Raw genomic sequence first — 16,821 nt, 5'->3', positions numbered from 1 at the left:
TTTTGAACAGCAGTGAGATCTGTGTCAAAGGGCAGTGTCGTCTTACTGAGAAACGATAGCTGGACCAAAAGGAGTTTGTTAAGAAGGCCAGGTAGTGCGAGACTCTGCCAGGTGAAGATGGTGGTCTGGAACACTCTCATAGTGGCTTTGTGTTGTTTTTAGCATGGCCTCGCTCTCATGTTCAGCAAGTTAGATGTAATTTAAAGACATTTGCTGTTCAGCAGCTGTGAAATGCAGGTATTAGATAGAAGAAGGTCAACACAAAGCTATTAACCATAAACTGGCAGCCAGGAGAGCGTCATACTATCATGTATGATAGTAGTCACATACACTGACTTTTTATTACACATCTTTCTCACTGTCCTTCACACAACATCTAATTTCCTTTTCTCTATACTTCTTATTGTTTCAATGTGTTATACTCTTGTTTGTGGTTGTGTTGTTTATGTGAACTTTTATCTGTCAGTTTATTCCATTCTGTTTACCATGATATAACAGATCAATGAAGACCGTAGATCAATGCAGTTGATATAAAGGGGTTCAGTAAGAATGAGTTACATCCGATGATAGTATGTTTATTTGCACACTCCGTCTGTGTTTTTAACATCTGATTCACTATTTTATGATTGAAATAATAATGTTGCAAAAGACACAGACATAAACTGGTTTTCATAATTGATTGGGACATTCCAAAGGCATAATGGATTTTATATTATACAAACTATACTCTAACCCTCTCCGTAAACCTACCCCACACATAAAACTCCAGTCTTTTTGATCTAAATGTAGTTTTCCTCATGGGGACCAAAACAAATGTATGACCCCATATTGTACGGAACACAGTTCCACACACAAACACCAAAAAAATACAAATAAAATAAATAATAATGTCACCATAATGTATAGAATACAGTCCCACACACACACACTCAGAGACACAAACACAAACACACAGAATTACTTCTAAATGCATGGTTATGGAGAATACATTGATTCATGTTTGCATATGTATATGTACTGTATATGTGTGTATACAGATATACTCTATATATGTATGTGTGTGTGTATTTATTTACTTTACTTAATTATCTGTGAGTTATGATTATTTTTATTTATTTAAATTCATCTTTAATTCATCATCCTGTTCTTTTAGCTACTTTCTTGGAAATGTTTTCTAAATATAACGACACGTGATGGTGTGCTTGTAGCGTAGTTCTGTGAAAAAAACAACAACAAAAAAAAAACGTTACAATGAAATAACTGGAATTTCGAAACATTTTTTTTTTCAGCCATACCCTGGTATAATTACCTTCTGAATTTTTAAGTACATTTTCCAGTAATTTAACAAATCACAATATATTCACGGTTATCAGTCACATGACAACAAAGTAAAACAAATACAACATTTGAACTCTTTTTTTGAGTTTTAATTTGATTGCTTTTATTTGTTTATTTTTTATTTTTTTTATTATATGTTACATTTAAAAATATGAGTTTTTTTTTTTTTTTTTTACTGAAGTGAATGAGCAACGATCAGCAACCAACAAGCCATTTCACATTATGTCCTCCTTGCATTTGTTGGCCATAAAGGAGTAAGAGGCAGTAGAGTTTGTAATATGTGGTTTAAAAAAAAAAAATACTTAAAATGTATATTCTATTGTTGAATACCGCACACTCCTTACTTAATCAGAATCACTAATGTTTATTCATTTCACTATCCCTTTGTCCTGCAGTGCTTTGAAGTCCTTGGTTGTCATTTGTTAAGCACGTCTTCCATGCTCTCTTCTCCCAGGGCTGCTGCTTTATCATCGTAAATCCAGTTATATATGACTGCTTTCTTTAGGATGAATCCACTTGGAGAGAGGGAGTGATCGTGGATGTACTTGAGCATCGCTTTGCATTACTGATGCAAATGTCTTCTCTGTATCGAAATCTGGCCCTCCAGCTTGCCAGATAAACGTCTCTTTTTTATCTCTTTTCTGAGTTCAAGGAAAGTTCAGCGTCTTTTGTTTTCTTCCTAAATGTGGATAACTCAACAACAGTGTATTTTGGGAAATTTTTATACGTCAATGCTCATTGCTCATTTTTGGTGTTTCAGATGAGAGCTTGTGTTAAATGGTTGTTTAAGAGTCATTGACCTACATGCATTTGTGAATGGGGTTTGTGTATTCATAGTATTGTAATTTCATGTTTCCGCTTCACATTATGAAATATTTATTATTATATATCAACTGTGTTTTGTTGCCACAGGTGTTGCATTTTCCCAACCTCTTTCATACTATATGTGTGTGTATGTGTACAGGCATACAGCTATCTAGACTAGATAGATAGATAGATAGATAGATAGATAGATAGATAGATAGATAGATAGATAGATAGATAGATAGATAGATAGATAGATAGATAGATAGATAGATAGATAGATAGAGCTCTAGTATGTTTTGACAATGGGATAATAATAAATTATCATGGCCTGCTTCATTTCAAGCTGACATTTATAACATTTTTATGTATGAAGCAGAAATATTTGTAAGCTTTGCTCATGGCTTTGTAATTGATATGCCATATGAAAATTTCATGTTTCATTTCAGTTTCTCGGGGCTTTCTCAAAAGAGCAAATCAAATAGATTTTTCCTCCTGAATCACCACTTTTGAAGTGTTCCTTTGAAGGTCAGGGTCACATATATTTCAACAGAGTGAAAGCTCTCACAGATATCTCTTATCTTTCTCTTTGTTCGCCCCTCTAACACACTATGGCCTCTTCAAGGACCCTGCGGACCAAAAAAAAAAAAAAAAAGCCTAGCGCTTTTATATGGTACGGGACTCGGGCAGTGTTATCATCCATAATAGCACTGCCACAGTCCAATAGCCACCCAGACGGCATGCAAGCCTCACCCAAGCAAAGCCCAGGGTGACCACCTGCAAGATACATCAGCTGTCAATCATTTTCGCTCAACCGTATTTGAATAAAAACGTTAGGGATTCATTCCTCCAGTTGTATTTGCTCAACATAAAGATGGAGAATCACTCACTCAAAAGCACAGTTTAGATCTTTATTCCCAAAAAAACTGAATTATTGTTGTGCCACTGGAATTCATTCTGATAATTGCTTTGAAACTTGGAGAAATAAAGTCTCATCTGGCTGCTTTGTTGACTGGCTTCCTGTGTGAAAATGGTAGATTTTTGTTGCTTGACAGGAGAGCAGGACTCCTCTCCTGATGTCTATATTAGTCTCAGTAACAGATGGTGCTGAGTTAAGGATCTGTCGTCACGAGGGTTTGAGAACTCCTCTTGTTTCTAGCCAGCGGCATCAGCCGTGAGCTGGGCTTGAGCTGGGCTCGAGTGAGGCAGTGACATCATTCATCAGGTCGTGCTGTGGAGAGCACCTCTGCAAACGCTGCTCAACAAGAGGCTGGATTTGGTCAAGCTGTGGTAGGATGGGTGACTAGCTTTGCCGCCTTCTACTCTGATCTTTTTTGGTACTGGTCAGTGGAGACATTGTCGAGGTTGAGGATACGTTTTCTATATAAATGGAACCAAAGTTAATTGGTTTGACCTTTTATTGAAAGTATTGAGTGACCGAGTAATGGGGTCATATACATCACCACATGTTATGGATTCAATTTGCCTGATTGTTCTACTTGCACTGGTTAAGTCAAATGTTTTGATACACAAATGAATGTTAGAAAACCCATAATGAATAAATTTACCTATTTTATATATATATATATATATATATATATATATATATTAAATTCTATTAAATGTATTTATCTCAGCATTTAATTAAGCAGAGCCATCATTTATTTTATTTTATTAGGTGGATTTGGTTTGATGGAATAAATGGGAGCCATGTAATAATGGCAATATAGATTTATGGTGAACTTGGTTAGTTTCATGTTAACACTAATTAAAGTGTGGCGGTTCATATTCTGCATTAATTATGGTGGCTGCAAGGCAGTGCTGTATTGATACTCCTCATCATTCTGTTCTGGTTTCTATTAGAGCTTTAATTCGAACTATTAAACTTTTCCAATTAATTCACCCTGAATAATTTTTTTCTTCTCCATATCAGAAATCTTTTCTGGGCTTTCACATTTACAGACAAATGGCTTATTGTTATCCTTTTTATCTCCTCTTTACCTTTTAGGTTTCTTTTCTTCTGAATATGCACTGTTATGACTAGTTCACACTATAGGATTTTAAGCCCCATTTAAGGCAGATTTGCTAATTAATGAGCTCGACGACAGGTCAGGCTGTGATCGGTGGGGAAAATCTGAAGTTTTTATGTGTGAACTACTCAATGACGCATCAAAGAGGCTCGGTGATGAATGAATATCTAGCATGTTCAATATCTGGAATCAACTTCACGTGGTGTCAGGTGTCGCGATGAGCTACAGCCAAAGAGAATGCAAGGCATGGGTTGAGGTCAGTGGAAGAAAAACAGCAACACAGCTATAAGAAAAGTTTGGAGACAAGAAATGGAGCAACATTTTATAGAACATCATCATGCAAACAACTAATCTCTTTTTCAGATTGAAGTCATTCGTTAGTCATCGGTTTCACATAGTCCTTTAGAAATCATACTTATATGCTGATTTGGTTATTAAGAAAGATTTAGTATCATCAGTGTTGAAAACAGTTGTGCTACTTAATGTTTTATTTATTTATTTATTTATTTATTTGTGGAAAGAAAAAAATAATTTCTAACAAAACTTTGATAATTATTTACTTCAATTAATTTGAAATTTATTTTCCTTAAAGCTGCAATCGGTAACTTTTGACGCTCTAGCGGTTAATAAACAGAACTGCTTGCGTCTTGCGGAAGAACATTGTAGCCGGAACTACTTCTCTCTGTTTATGTCTATGAAGAATCACAAAGGTACTGGGTTACTCCGCCGCGGTATCCCCGAAGCAATCTAAAATAGTCTGAATATAAACACTTATTATAGATGCACCCTATTGATTCAGGACAAGCTTAAAACATGGTTTGGAAAATGGATTCATGGTGTACTCGCTTATTATATACATTTTGAAAATTTTGAACACATAAAAAAGTTACGGACCGCAGCTCTGATTGGTTGTTTCTTATCGGGAGCGATGGTATTTCTGCAAATGGCAATAGGAATTTTTTTCACAGATTATCTGTCTCATATTCTACTGTCAGGACATAATGACTGGTTTAACAAATATGTAAAAAAATACATTTTTGCAAAAGTTACCTACTGCAGCTTTAATTACTAGTAATTACGAATAAATAAAAGGTATTTCCAAATTATTCTAAAGTTAGAAGTTACTCCACAATGATTCCATTTTATTTAGCAACACCTAGACTTTTAAGTAGACACATTCTAATTCACCAAGAAGTGATATTTATTTGTAGCTCATTTCAACTGGTCAAGGTAAAATTGGTCACACAATCATTTGGGGGAACGGTTCCTCCATAAATAATGCCCTGGGTTACTATTTAAGTCTTGTTCCAGCTGCAGTGGGGGTGGAGGTTGGAGAAGCATTACCTGAGAGAGGTTAGGAATCATCCTCTCCACTCATGCAGAGCACGCTTTTAATTAGATTACCCAGGCACCCATGCACAGCCGTGAGGGATTGGACACACTCTGTCAGGTCACAGTGCCTCAGTGTGGGGCTGGACTGCTTGTCCACTGGATGACTGGATGAGTCCTGTGCTTGAGAAGCTAGAGAAAAAAAAAAGTGGTACATTTTGAGTAGGAATAACAACTAAAAGAAATGTAAAACTTTTCTGTCCACTCTGTCCATATGAAAGAACATTGTCTAGTTTATCTTAATATTGTTTATTCCCAAATAACTCTTTACTCTGGGGGCTTCTACATGATTATGGTAAATATCTGGTAAAATTAGTTAAAAGTAACATGTTTTTGTTCTAACAACTTAAAAAATTCAGGAGCAATGTAATTAGACTTATTTTATATATTATTTTTTTATGTTTTGATTTTTTTGTTTTACAATTAGTATTTTTGTTATTGTTGTATCCATTATTGCATGAATAATTATAGTCATTTGATAATTTGTGTGATGTTTTTAAATGAATTACATGTTGGTTTTGTGGTCAAATTTAGCAACTTCTTGTGTTCTGATCTTGTGGTCAATTGTGTTTTGAGGTCTGTGTGAACCTATTATATTTTTTTCATAGGAAATATTGGGTAAATCACACAGTATTGACTAATTTGCATTGTTTTTATTAGTAAAACTGAAATAATTGTATAGTTACTTAATCTAAATAATCTACTGATCAAAGTTCAGTCAATAATTTGCTTAAAGGGGGCATAACACACACAGTTTCACCCAATCTCATGTTAATCTTCAGAACCTATAGAGTAGTACTGCATCCTTCATATCTCCAAAAAGTATTTAGTTTTATTATATTCATAAAAGAATAAAGCCATGGAGCCTGGAGATGTGCCGTGGGTGGAGCTAAAGAATGACGAGCAGTTGAGCATTGAATACCAACAAAACAAGACGCTTGATGCCGTTTAACTTATCGTCTGCAGTTCTGAATCATGACCGGGATCTTTTTTCAGCCGGGACCGCTCCATATGTCAGTATCAAACGATATGTATCCACTGTTTACATAACACTGAGTTCTTTAGGAAACTGAACAAATTTATCTTTCCCTTGCAACCAAAAACGCACTTCTTTGGATTGGAGACAAGTCCAGTGCAGCGGCTTATGACTGAAGGTCTGGAATCCATGGCAGCTTTCATTGGCCAAGGCCCACCCATGAGGCCGTTTGACATGTCAGACAACAAATCATAGCTCACTTCGTTCAGCATCACTTTCCGAATGTGGAAATGTAGCCACAATAACAGACAGGTGTGTAAAACTCTCTGCCGTGTTTCAAAGATTCTATGCTATGAACTTTAATTATTTCACTTATAACTCCAGTGTTTACTTTATCCTGACAAGCGCTTGTTGTCACAGTTGTAAACACTATGGCTTTCTTCTTCTGTAAGGGGGGTTGGTGCTATGGCATCTTTGTTTCCAGGCGGAACGTTAAAGAACATGACACAAACATCTCCCAGAAATCCGGTAGAATTCAGCCAATCTGATGGTGACTTCGAAACTCCTGAAGTGTTTCCACTTTTGTGTCCCATATGCATCAGCCGTTTAGCCAATGGTCCGTGAGTGTTACGACTGAGGCTGAGTCAATGCTTAGCATGAGAACCCAACTCTTTAACAGTGTAAACAACTCTTAATGCATGAAATGGCATTGTACCCCCCAAGTAAATCATTTGCTATGAAACACAAATACAAATCAGATTAGAATCTAATAAAGTGTATTTGTTGTGTGTGTAACCCAGTTAGGGTTATTATGTTGAGTTAATGACAGAATGGGTTAATGATGGGTAAAATAAGCAAGTTATTATTGAGTAAATAATATCTAATTCATGAGAAGGGTTAATTTGGAATACATAAGATGGGAGTACATCATTTATGCTTATGTACATGTATTATTTTGTGTTTCAGTTGAGAACTATGTTTTAAAGCACTGTTTCTTTAAGAAATACGGTGATACTTAAAGTTTGTATGTAATGCACTTGCAGAAAATGTGCTTTTGCCTAGCAAGTTAGTATTATTTTTTGCTGATAGGTTGATGTTTTATTTGTTCCCACCCTCACGTGTGAGAGTGTGATTCTGATTGGAGGAGAAAAAAAAAGGTGAACAGAGAGGTACGCACGAGAGTGTTGTTGAGATGGTGGAGAAGAAAATGTACATGTAAACGCTGTATAAGTTGTTGAAACTTACATTTCTTCAAATCGGAGAGTTTAAGGACATTCATGAAAGTGTATGCACGTTACTCTGCACGAGTATAAGCCGGTTTTCTTTTGTAGTGTTGAGTTCAGTTGTTAATGTGAGAATACATGATAGATAATCGGACATTCAAGTACACTGGACTGCATTAAAGTTTATTTTGTTTCATCTAACAAGTCTTGCTGGATCAACAAAGACCCAGATAGCGTTCTAAATCCCCGAGTGATTTAGAATTCCTCTGGCGCCGTGGGACATGATCAGCTCAACAGCGTCAGGTGAGCGAGAGAGAGAGAGCGCGTGTTCGAGCTTCGGAGGAGTCTAACGAGAACGCTGATAATCAAGGAATTCAGGTGATCTTATTTAATTTTATTTGCTCATTAGAGTGAAGTGGCCATTTGTTGTTTCACGGCCTCAACGATCTCTAGCAACGTCCAGGCCTGCAACGGGGAGGGGTTGGGACTTGTGAGGTGTGTGTATGTGCGTGCGTGCACACGTGTCTATGTGAGTGGCCACTCAAACGTTAAAACCGGTACTGTTTCAACTATTGTTTGTGAAACGAGTATTTATTGATATTATTTGTTTATTTGAGATATTAAGGAAGTGTTGATCTGTCATAATTGGTTATTGGAAGTGATTGTATATTTTCTTCAAAGGGGAAAAAATACACAAGACAAGTGTATGGTTTAATTTGAAGTTTATTGAACATTTGATATTTAAACATTTATTTAAACATTTATTTATTTTGTTTTACTGTGTATAAATAAACCTAAAGGTTAATTTTGTTATACTTACCCATTTGTGTTGATTGAAGTCATTATACAGTGACATTTCCTAGCTGACATAGGGGAGGATAGCATTAGTGCATAGTCGAGAGACACTTTAAGAACCCGGTGCGCTGCTCTGGTTATAATCAGAGCATAGGGGCGCTACACAATTTGGGGGCTCTTCCGGGATCATTATTCTCTCCCTAAAATCCTAAATATTAAGATTAAGCATTCAGTAGAAGAAAAGGGTACTTACTGACTATTCTTTTAAAGAATCAAAATGGCGCTCAAGAGTGATTCACGTTTGTCTGTTGAACTTTCAAACTGGTGCAAGGAAGCTGTAGTTGAGGAAAGCCATGCTATCATGTTAATGGGAGTACCTGCAACAACTGATGTGGCATGTATTGAAGAAGCTGTCGAAACTATAAAAGCAGTAGGCAGAGTGAGAGTTAGAGACTCTAAAAAGGGACAAAGCCCAGATACTGTGTTGATCTTGTGTGAATGCCGTGAAGTGATAGATCCTACCCGCATTCCAGCTGAATTGCTAAGAGCCGAAGGGGAAGAGACATGGAGGGTCATTGTAGCACCTGTTGATGTACCTGCATGCGGGTTTTCTGAGAAATTGGCAAAATTTCTGCATGAGGAAGGAAAATCCATGACTGACTTGGAATCTTTATTCCATTCAGCCAGTTCCAATGCTGGTTCACCCGAGTCCATTATACGTGCAGTTGGGGACCTTCTGGAAAAAACAAAGCCTTCTGGAGACTCCAATGCTTATAGGCGATTGCGTATGTTTTCTGGTACTATTCCTACCCCGTCTGGAGAAGAAAATCTTGAGAATTGGATGGAACAGGCCAGATTAATGACCGCCGAATGTGAGTGTTCAGAAAAAGAAAAGCGACGACGGATAATGGAGAGTTTGAAAGGCCCTGCTCTTGACATTGTGAAGGCGGTAAGGTTTTCAAGTCCTGAGGCTAGTGCTTCACAGTACCTTGAGGCTCTAGAAAATACCTTTGGAACCTCTGAATCAGGGGAAGACCTTTACTTTGCTTTCAGGTTACTGAGACAATTCCCTAGAGAATCTCTGTCTGACTTCCTGAGACGAATAGAGAAATCGTTGACAAAGGTGGTTCAAAAGGGCGGGTTGATGTCTCACATGATGGATAAGGCAAGGATTGAACAGCTAATCAGAGGTGCTGCTTTCGATTCAGACCTGATGTTATTACAGCTGAGGCTACGAGAACGGAAAGACCACCCTCCGACTTTCTTGGAGTTATTGAATGAGTTAAAGACAGCTGAAGAGAATGAACTTGCACGTCGTAGAATCGGAACGTCAGTGAAATCAATAAATCTGAAAACCGATGATAATCCGGAATTGGAAGTAGTAAAGCAACTCCGAGCTGAACTTCAGGAGCTAAAAGCCAATATGAGAGATGATTCAGCCAAAGTTCCTGTTGCATCCATGAAGATAGATTCTAGAGAAAAACTTGAAAAGCAAAGAGTAGATACTCATGGAGAGTCTGAAGTGAAAGAGTTAAAGAAACAAATTCACAAGTTAAATAAACAATTGGAGGTGATGAGTATCAGTTCAACTGCTAAGCCTGTTCAAACTAAAACTAGGCTGGACTACAGAGCAATGCCTTCACGACACAATGAGAAACCAATGAAGTCTAAGGAGGATTTCTTCTGTTACCGTTGCGGGGAAGATGGACATATAGCCACTAAGTGTAACGCACCAGAGAATACTGGCAAAGTTATACAAAAGCTGGTGAGATCCCTCAGAAGGGCTAAAACTGAAGGGAGCAGATCAAAGGAAGATCCTGTTGCTTCTTGTGGTCCAGATTGTTTCTCCAAGAAGGGACTAACTGATGTCAGAGAGAAGGAATGTGTGCCTATGGGTCTAGTGGGACCAGTCTCAACCATTTCAGTAGAATTGAATGGATGTCCATGCAGTGCTTTACTTGACAGTGGTTCTCAAGTTACCATTGTTTTTGAACAGTGGCATGCCAAGTACTTACCACAGATTCCCATTCAACCTTTGACTGGATTGTCTATCTGGGGACTAAGTGCCTGTAACTATCCATATAAGGGATACATTCTAGTGGATGTGTCATTTCCTGAGTCACTTATTGGAGTGAAAGAAACAGTACCTGTCTTAGCATTGGTGTGTCCAGAACCACAAGGTCCTCAACAAGTTCCTGTAATCATTGGAACCAATGCAAGTTTTTTCCAAAGACTGATTTCACTTGGCCAGGAGTCAGGAGTATCGGATGCTGCACATTCTCTAAGGATTCAGTCAACTGTTTCAATACCTTGTGTCCAGCATAAGAAATGGAAAGAGGAAGTGACTGACTCAGTTGAAGGGATTGTTACATGGATGGGACCTGGATCCCTATCAATACCTCAGAAGGGTGAAAAGTATGTGCAGTGTAAAGTTGAACTCAAGGAACAGATGAGAGAAGATATTCTCCTAGTAGAAGCCACGGATGAGAACTTATTACCTGCTGGAGTATTTGTCCCATCATCCGTCCTGTATTCATCTGATATAGACGTGGATAACTTCAAATTGCTTGTGTGCAATGAGACTGCGAAAGATATAAGAATTCCTCCAGGGACTGTGATGGCAAATGTTTTCCATACCGACACTGTTACGGTCGCGCAGGGAGATCAGACCGCTGTCAGGAAGCTAAATCCGAATATCTTTAACTTTGGCAATTCTCCAATACCACCTAATTGGGAGGAAAGATTAAGAAAAAAGTTGTCAGCGCGAGGAAACGTGTTTTCTATATCAGAATGGGATGTGGGAAAAGCAAAAGATGTGACTCATACTATCAGGCTGAATGATTGCACGCCTTTCAGGGAGAGATCTAGGCGTATTGCCCCAGCAGACATCGATGATGTGCGCCGTCATCTGAAGGATTTGCTGGCTGCCGGTATAATAAAGGAATCAAGGAGTCCCTATGCGTCACCTATAGTCATAGCTCGTAAGAAGAGTGGTGCTATTAGAATGTGCATTGATTATAGAACTCTGAATTCCAGAACCGTACCGGATCAATATACAACTCCCAGGATAGAGGACGCTCTGGATTGTTTGTCGGGGAGCAAGTGGTTTTCCGTCCTGGACTTAAGGAGTGGTTACTATCAAATTGAAATGGCTGCTGAAGATAAGGAAAAGACGGCATTCATTTGTCCTCTTGGATTCTACCAATTCGAGCGGATGCCGCAAGGGATATCTGGAGCTCCAGCAACGTTCCAACGACTGATGGAGAGGGCAGTTGGAGATATGCACTTGCTACAAGTTATAGTGTATCTAGATGATCTAATTGTTTTCGGAAGAACACTAGAGGAGCATGAAGAGAGGTTGATGAAAGTGCTGGATCGATTGGAAGAGTTCGGGCTCAAAGTGTCTGTTGATAAATGTCAATTTTGCCAGCCGGCTGTAAAATATGTTGGGCATATTGTGTCTGCCGATGGCATAACCCCAGACCCGGAAAAGGTGAAGGCTGTAAATGAATGGAAGATACCTCATGATCTAAAGTCACTGAGATCGTTTCTTGGATTCTGTGGATTCTATCGGAGATTCATTAAGAATTACTCCAAGATAGTACGGCCATTAACGGAACTGACCAAAGGGTATGCCCCAGTGAGGAGTAAACAGAAAGTATTACCTAAAGGTAAATATTACCAAGAGCTGGAACCCTTTGGAGAGCGGTGGACTGAGGAGTGTACAGAAGCCTTCCATACCATTATCCATTGTCTTACTCATACACCAGTACTAGCCTACGCAGATCCATCTAAGCAGTACATATTGCACGTGGATGCCAGCTTACAAGGTCTGGGTGCCGTGTTAAATCAGGAGTACCCTGAGGGGTTGAGACCAATTGCATTCGCCAGTAGGAAGTTGAGTACAGCTGAGCAACGATATCCCATTCATCAGTTGGAGTTCCTGGCTCTGAAATGGGCTGTCGTTGACAAATTCCATGACTACCTGTATGGAACAAAATTCAAAGTAAGGACGGACAACAACCCCCTTACATATGTTCTATCAAGTGCAAAGCTCAATGCTACTGGACATAGGTGGTTGGCTGCCTTAGCCACTTATGATTTCAGCCTCCAGTATAAACCTGGTAGTCAGAATACGGATGCCGATGTACTGTCGCGTTATCCTTTGGATGCTGGTCAGACCACAGAATGGATAGATATTCCTAGATCAGGAGTAAAAGCTATCTGTACACGTGCTACTAGTACTTACCTGTCTGATGAGTCGAGTGACAGATTGGTAGACCAGCTGGGGGTCGATTCTGAAAGTATTCCTGATTTGTATGTTTGCCCAATACACTTGGGTACGAACCATCAATCTCCATTGTCTAACTCAGATTTGAGGTTAGCGCAAGAACAAGATCCCATCATTGGTCCAGTGATCCTAGATGTGGAGAAAGGGAAACTTCCCAATGCTTCAAAGAGTTCTAATGTTTTGGAGACATTATTGAGGCAACAGGGTAAGAAGTTGGCCATTCGTCATCAGCTCTTGTACAGAGTAACAAACAACTCTTTTGGGAAAGAGAAAGAGCAGTTAGTCTTGCCGGAAAAATACCGAAATGAGGTCTTGAATTCTCTTCACGATGAGTCAGGTCACCTAGGGATTGAGCGAACCACTGAATTGTGTAAAGACAGATTCTATTGGCCACATATGACTAGGGAAGTGGAGAAATATGTGAAGAATTGTGGAAGATGTATAGCGAGGAAAACTCTGCCACAAAAATCAGCCTACCTGAATCATATTACAAGTAGTGGGCCAATGGACCTTGTTTGCATTGACTTCCTGTCAATTGAACCAGATTCAAAGGGAGTTGCCAATGTACTTGTAGTGACCGACCACTTTACCCGTTATGCGCAAGCATATCCTGCAAGAGATCAGAAGGCGTTAACGGTTGCAAAAATCTTAGTAGAGAAGTTCTTTGTACATTACGGTTTGCCTGCCAGAATTCATTCTGACCAGGGCCGTGATTTTGAGAGCAGACTAATCAAGGAGTTACTTGGAATCCTGGGGATCCGAAAGACGAGAACGTCACCCTACCATCCTCAAGGAGATCCCCAACCAGAGCGCTTCAACCGCACTCTTCTATCCATGTTGGGTACGCTGGATGCTGCCAAGAAAGAAAGGTGGAGCCAAAGTGTGAGTCAGTTAGTACATGTATATAACTGTACTAAAAGTGAAGTAACGGGATATTCTCCTTACTATCTAATGTTTGGAAGAGAAGCTCGTCTACCGATAGATGTGCACTTTGGAAATCCTGTGGATGGAAAGGGGGGAGCAAATTATCAAAAATATGTGGAGAGGATGAAAGAGGATTTAAGACACGCATATAAGTTATCTTTGCAAAATGCGCAGAAGACACAGCAGAGGAACAAAAGACTCTATGATCAGAGAGTGAAGTTCAGAGTGCTTGAAAAAGGAGATTGTGTGCTGGTCAAGAATCTTGCAACGACTGGGAAACAAAAGTTACAAGATCGATGGAACTCCGTACCTTACCTTGTCCTGGAGAAGTTGCAAAATCTGCCTGTGTACAGGGTGAAGCCAAAAGCAGGAACTGGAGGTGTGAGAACTTTGCACCGGGATCACTTGTTGCCAATTGGAGAAGAAGTGAGGATAAACTTACCTGCTGAAAGGGAAGAAGTTCCACGTCACATGGTGACCAGATCCAAAACTGTGAAAAGGACACAGAAAAAAGCAATAAGACCTGAAGTGGACCCAGAAAGTTGTAAATGTGTGGACATAACTTCTGACAGTGACGACGGTAGTCATTGTGCATATTACTCAGTTGAACAAACAGTGGATCTTGGAACACTATCTTTTCCATCCTATGAGAGGGAGAAAGTGAAGAGCCCTGCTAGGTCTCAAAAGGATCCTGCTCAGGTGGAAGTGACTGGAGGAGATTTGCCACCTGATGATGATGTGGAGAGCGTTTCAGCCCAGATGCTGGAGAACTTGGGAGATTCGGTTTCTGATAACGAAATTAATGAATCAGTGAATGTTACAAGAGAAGAAGAACAGAGAAAAGTTGGAAATCGTCCAAGGAGGATGATAAAACCAGTTCAGAAACTAAGTTATGATGCACTTGGGAAATCTACTGATAGACCCTTAACAATCGTATATAGGGGTATGGTAGTGAAAATTCAAGAGTCTTCTAAGGTGAAGGGTACTTGCAATACATTGTGGTGTCACCCAATGGCCACATGTGAACATTGTGTTAATGTGCATCCAAACCTGAAATCTGAAGTTATGCTACAGTTGTAGTTAAAAACCTCATGGGGACATGAGTATTTTAGTAGGGGGAGAGTGTAACCCAGTTAGGGTTATTATGTTGAGTTAATGACAGAATGGGTTAATGATGGGTAAAATAAGCAAGTTATTATTGAGTAAATAATATCTAATTCATGAGAAGGGTTAATTTGGAATACATAAGATGGGAGTACATCATTTATGCTTATGTACATGTATTATTTTGTGTTTCAGTTGAGAACTATGTTTTAAAGCACTGTTTCTTTAAGAAATACGGTGATACTTAAAGTTTGTATGTAATGCACTTGCAGAAAATGTGCTTTTGCCTAGCAAGTTAGTATTATTTTTTGCTGATAGGTTGATGTTTTATTTGTTCCCACCCTCACGTGTGAGAGTGTGATTCTGATTGGAGGAGAAAAAAAAAGGTGAACAGAGAGGTACGCACGAGAGTGTTGTTGAGATGGTGGAGAAGAAAATGTACATGTAAACGCTGTATAAGTTGTTGAAACTTACATTTCTTCAAATCGGAGAGTTTAAGGACATTCATGAAAGTGTATGCACGTTACTCTGCACGAGTATAAGCCGGTTTTCTTTTGTAGTGTTGAGTTCAGTTGTTAATGTGAGAATACATGATAGATAATCGGACATTCAAGTACACTGGACTGCATTAAAGTTTATTTTGTTTCATCTAACAAGTCTTGCTGGATCAACAAAGACCCAGATAGCGTTCTAAATCCCCGAGTGATTTAGAATTCCTCTGGCGCCGTGGGACATGATCAGCTCAACAGCGTCAGGTGAGCGAGAGAGAGAGAGCGCGTGTTCGAGCTTCGGAGGAGTCTAACGAGAACGCTGATAATCAAGGAATTCAGGTGATCTTATTTAATTTTATTTGCTCATTAGAGTGAAGTGGCCATTTGTTGTTTCACGGCCTCAACGATCTCTAGCAACGTCCAGGCCTGCAACGGGGAGGGGTTGGGACTTGTGAGGTGTGTGTATGTGCGTGCGTGCACACGTGTCTATGTGAGTGGCCACTCAAACGTTAAAACCGGTACTGTTTCAACTATTGTTTGTGAAACGAGTATTTATTGATATTATTTGTTTATTTGAGATATTAAGGAAGTGTTGATCTGTCATAATTGGTTATTGGAAGTGATTGTATATTTTCTTCAAAGGGGAAAAAATACACAAGACAAGTGTATGGTTTAATTTGAAGTTTATTGAACATTTGATATTTAAACATTTATTTAAACATTTATTTATTTTGTTTTACTGTGTATAAATAAACCTAAAGGTTAATTTTGTTATACTTACCCATTTGTGTTGATTGAAGTCATTATACAGTGACATTTCCTAGCTGACATAGGGGAGGATAGCATTAGTGCATAGTCGAGAGACACTTTAAGAACCCGGTGCGCTGCTCTGGTTATAATCAGAGCATAGGGGCGCTACATGTGTATAAAACATCTCACAGAAGAAAGCAGACCACTGTTGATTTAGTCTGTACTTTTCAGGCAGGGTGTTTTTCCTTTTCTTGTTGTGCTGTAAAAATCACAACTGTTTTGAACGTTTTTTTTTTTTTTTTTTTTTACCTAAAAAAAGTGCTATAATGAGAAAACTCTTTATTGGCGAAGACAGTCTGTCCTAGTTTGAGTAAAGTATATTGAAAGGGTCATGTGGCAATTATCAAATTGTGTAAATTTGTGGATAGAGAGAGAGAGAGAAAAGTGCAGTTAAATGATTCATAGTCTCTAAAGGCTCTTGGATTACTTTTACACTTTTAATTACAACAATTAATTTTGTTTTGAAGATTTGAGAGAACGGGCAGGCCTGCTGTGTTTCTCCTATAAAATCACAGCGTTAGCTTTGGCATGCTGATGGGCCTGAGAGCTCTTAAAGTTTTCAAGTTACAAGATAACAATGTGTTTCTATTTGTGCCTTCCACGTGCTGTGACGGGTAAAAAATAACCGAAGCCGAGCTGCCAGAGC

General features: G+C 38.8%; 2 protein-coding genes across 4 annotated transcripts in view; both read left to right on the top strand.

Annotated features, from left to right (window-relative positions):
- LOC113055012 (inactive N-acetylated-alpha-linked acidic dipeptidase-like protein 2) overlaps positions 1-16,821 on the top strand; it is a 241,596-nt gene that overhangs the window by 104,265 nt on the left and 120,510 nt on the right. The window lies entirely within an intron of this gene.
- LOC113055010 (uncharacterized) lies at positions 7,020-16,145 on the top strand. 2 transcript variants are annotated; one of them, XM_026220925.1, is made up of 2 exons: positions 7,020-8,063; positions 8,170-16,145. In XM_026220925.1, the coding sequence occupies exon 2, from the start codon at positions 8,833-8,835 to the stop codon at positions 14,848-14,850; it is 6,018 nt and encodes a 2,005-aa protein (XP_026076710.1). In that variant the 5' UTR covers positions 7,020-8,063; positions 8,170-8,832; the 3' UTR covers positions 14,851-16,145. The 2 variants fall into 2 exon arrangements, 1 of the variants encoding a protein (XP_026076710.1); XR_003277470.1 differs by having other exon boundaries at positions 7,021-15,629; positions 15,736-16,145.

The sequence above is a fragment of the Carassius auratus genome, chromosome 36, assembly GCF_003368295.1.
Source record: "Carassius auratus strain Wakin chromosome 36, ASM336829v1, whole genome shotgun sequence".
Lineage (NCBI taxonomy): Eukaryota > Metazoa > Chordata > Actinopteri > Cypriniformes > Cyprinidae > Carassius > Carassius auratus.
Note: the sequence above shows the minus strand (reverse complement) of the source record. Positions and strands in the feature narration are given on the sequence as shown.

Excerpts from the sequence above, each read along its gene's own strand:
- LOC113055010 (XM_026220925.1), top strand. The coding sequence starts at position 8,833 with ATGGCGCTCAAGAGTGATTCACGTTTGTCTGTTGAACTTTCAAACTGG.